We start from the raw sequence: 981 nt of genomic DNA on the forward strand, positions 1-981 counted from the left end.
ACTTGCCCCTTCTTTTCAAAATTGCCGACTTTGTGTCAAAATTAGAAAGAATTATTCTTATTATCATATTTCTTTTTTTTTTTGGTTTCCTTTTTTTTCCTAAGGAGCAACTAAATAGAAAGTCCTTTTATAATGAAGGAGAACAGATGATTGGGGGTTAGGGTCAATGGGACGAGTAAGCTATGACATACCGCTCTATGACAGTCTTAATTTGGTCGTCTTTCTCAGCCTGCTGTTTGCGCATTCGTTCCTCACTCTCCTCTAAACGTTGTTGCCAATCCTGCATCATCTGTTGCGTACCCGATTCTTGGGTGAATAGCATACGTTCAGCTTCATGAAGACGGGATTGCGTCTCCAGTAACTGCTTCTTCAACGTAGAAACTTCTTTCTCGTACTGTAAGTAGAAGAAATGTTGAGTTTCTCTCAAGTCTAGTAGATAGGAGGGGGGAGGGGGAGAATGAAAGAGAGAGAGAGAGAGAGAGAGAGAGACAAAGAGATAGGCAGGCAGAGAGAAAGTGGGACAGAAGGACAGGCAGAGAGAGAGAGAGAGAGAGAGAGGGAGAGAGAGGGAGAGAGAGAGAGGGAGAGACAAACGGAGAAAAAGTGAGATAGGACAGAGACAGAAAGACAAAGAGAGAGAGAGAGAGAAGGGGTTAGAGAATGACAGACAGACAATGTGAGAAAGAGACAGAGACAAAGAGAGAGATGGGCAGAATGAGAGAGAGGAAAGACTGACAGAGAAGAGACAGAAAGCAAGAAAGAGAGAGAGAGACAGACAGTCGGAAAGAGTGATGAAAATGGAGAGAGAGAAAAAGAGAGAGATAGAGAAACAAATAGAGTGAGAGAGAGATAGAGACAGGCACAGAGAGAGAGAGAGAGAGAGAAAGAAAGTATGAGAAAAGCAGAGAGTCTGAAAGAGACAGGCTGAGTGAGAGAGAGAGACAGAGTGGGAGAGAGAGAGAGAGAGAGAGAGAGAGAGAG

At 43.6% G+C, this 981-nt stretch overlaps 1 protein-coding gene across 2 annotated transcripts in view; it reads right to left on the reverse strand.

Moving 5' to 3' along the window:
- Window positions 1-65: 65 nt before the first annotated feature.
- The window catches only part of LOC106883233 (ras GTPase-activating protein nGAP), a 21,893-nt gene continuing 20,977 nt past the window's right edge, over window positions 66-981 (reverse strand). For both annotated transcript variants that reach the window (XM_052975484.1, XM_014934163.2), the window contains one exon: window positions 66-394. In XM_052975484.1, the coding sequence (XP_052831444.1) occupies window positions 164-394 (231 nt within the window). In that variant the 3' untranslated portion in view covers window positions 66-163. The remainder of the gene's footprint in view (window positions 395-981) is intronic.

The sequence above is a fragment of the Octopus bimaculoides genome, chromosome 21 (genome assembly GCF_001194135.2).
Source record: "Octopus bimaculoides isolate UCB-OBI-ISO-001 chromosome 21, ASM119413v2, whole genome shotgun sequence".
Lineage (NCBI taxonomy): Eukaryota > Metazoa > Mollusca > Cephalopoda > Octopoda > Octopodidae > Octopus > Octopus bimaculoides.